This window comes from Lithobates pipiens, unplaced genomic scaffold (assembly GCF_037356315.1).
Source record: "Lithobates pipiens isolate NorthernLeopardFrog02 unplaced genomic scaffold, aLitPip1_a1.2 Scaffold_27, whole genome shotgun sequence".
Lineage (NCBI taxonomy): Eukaryota > Metazoa > Chordata > Amphibia > Anura > Ranidae > Lithobates > Lithobates pipiens.
The window spans coordinates 10306973-10308978 of NW_027507788.1; the positions used below are offsets into that span (position 1 = coordinate 10306973).

Genomic DNA, 2006 nt, shown 5'->3' on the forward strand with positions numbered 1-2006 from the left:
CATTGACTGCCACCAGATGCAGCTTGATTTAGCAGGGGGGGGCAATTAATTTTTCACATATGGCAAGGCAGGTTTGGACAGCTCTTTTCCCTTAATAAATGAAATCATCATTTAAAAAACTGCATTTTGGATTTACTCGGGTTATCTCTGTGTAGTATTAAAATTTATTTGATGATCCGAATCATTTAAGTGTGACAAATATGTGAAAAAAAGAAAAAAAAAATCAGGAAGGGGGCAAATACTTTTTCCACTACACTGTACATGTTAAAATCACTGCGATACATTAAACATTTTTTGTGTTTACTAACCATAGAAAGTTTCCAAACAAAGTTTCTACAGTGATAGACATTTTCCGATGTCTCATGTTGACCAAAGAGGCGTGTCATTCACTAAGGTGTAGGTGTATATAACACATGTGAATCAATGCTTTCCACTCTTGACCAAACACTCCACTCTCCCGGTGAAAGGAGACTCGTTTCCTGTGATCTGAAGACATAAGACCTCTGAGGTCAATAATACGAGACATCCCATCTCCTGGGAAGTGACATGACTTCCAACTACGAAATGAATAAGAAAGAGGAATATCCTCCCAACCCAGCTTACTCTACCGGCTATCCTACCTATCCTGGCTCACCAGCTTACCCTCCCAACCCACCAGGCTTCTCTTCCAATCCGGTTTACCCTCCTAATCAGGTTCCCACCTATAGCCATGTTCCACCGCCATACTACGGAGGCCAACCTCAGCCTGGAGCCATCGTGACAACTCAACTCAACTCAACTCAACCCAATGTGATGGTCTTACCTCAGCCGGCTTACAAGGACTATCTTGCCTGGTCTGTTGTGAACCTGATTTTCTTCAACCTCATTCTTGGCATTGTGGCCCTTGTTTTCTCCCATAAGGTAGGTAGGCATAGGGCAGGTAGACCTTCTTTATAAAGCAAACAATTATTTTAAAGGAATGTAAATATCCTATTTTCTCATTATTACAGTGTATCGATGTGACTTATTATCTTAACATGTTCTTTGGGAAGAACCATTGTGGAGTAGACATGGGCGGCGTCCAAAAATTTGTTTTGTTTCCTTCCGTGAGAAAGAAAAATTGTAATTCATGTACGAAATTCAATTCGGATTCGTACGAAATACGAAATTTCGCTAGATTCGTAAACGTTTAGTTAAAATAACGAATGTTCGTTATGATGAATTTATCATTATGAGGGGTTCCCACCATCCCTGTGCTGTGCTCATTATGAGGGGCTCCCACCATCCCTGTGCTGTGCTCATTATGAGGGGTTCCCACCATCCCTGTGCTGTGCTCATTATGATGGGCTCCCACCATCCCTGTGCTGTGCTTATTATGAGGGGTTCCCACCATCCCTGTGCTGTGCTCATTATGATGGGCTCCCACCATCCCTGTGCTGTGCTCATTATGATGGGCTCCCACCATCCCTGTGCTGTGCTCATTATGAGGAGTTCCCACCATCCCTGTGCTGTGCTCATTATGATGGGCTCCCACCATCCCTGTGCTGTGCTCATTATGATGGGCTCCCATCTTCCCTGTGCTGTGCTCATTATGAGGGGTTCCCACCATCCCTGTGCTGTGCTCATTATGATGGGCTCCCACCATCCCTGTGCTGTGCTCATTATGAGGGGTTCCCACCATCCCTGTGCTGTGCTCATTATGAGGGGTTCCCACCATCCCTGTGCTATGCTGACTTCCTCTGTTTGGTGAACAAAACACCAGTCACGTTTCTGTTAATTTGGATCTGAAATTCGTTAACGGAAATTTTTCGTATTTCGTATGAAATTTGATTCGACATTTTTTCAAATGCATTCGAAAATATTTTGTGACCCAACTTAAGGGCCATGTATCTCGGGGTCACTTAGTGCTAGAAACTCCAAATTTGGATTGGCCTGGACTCCACCGTGAGGACTGAGCATCTCTGAGACTTCTCAACCTTTTTTTTATGGTCTCCTGTAGAAGCCATTTTGGCGAAACACGTAGAGAT

General features: G+C 43.7%; 1 protein-coding gene across 1 annotated transcript in view; it reads left to right on the forward strand.

Annotated features, from left to right (window-relative positions):
• The first annotated feature begins 419 nt into the window (after nucleotides 1-419).
• The window catches only part of LOC143933498 (uncharacterized), a 2632-nt gene continuing 1045 nt past the window's right edge, over nucleotides 420-2006 (forward strand). The window contains exon 1 of the mRNA XM_077456411.1: nucleotides 420-900. Coding sequence (XP_077312537.1) covers nucleotides 547-900 — 354 coding nt within the window. The 5' untranslated portion in view covers nucleotides 420-546. The remainder of the gene's footprint in view (nucleotides 901-2006) is intronic.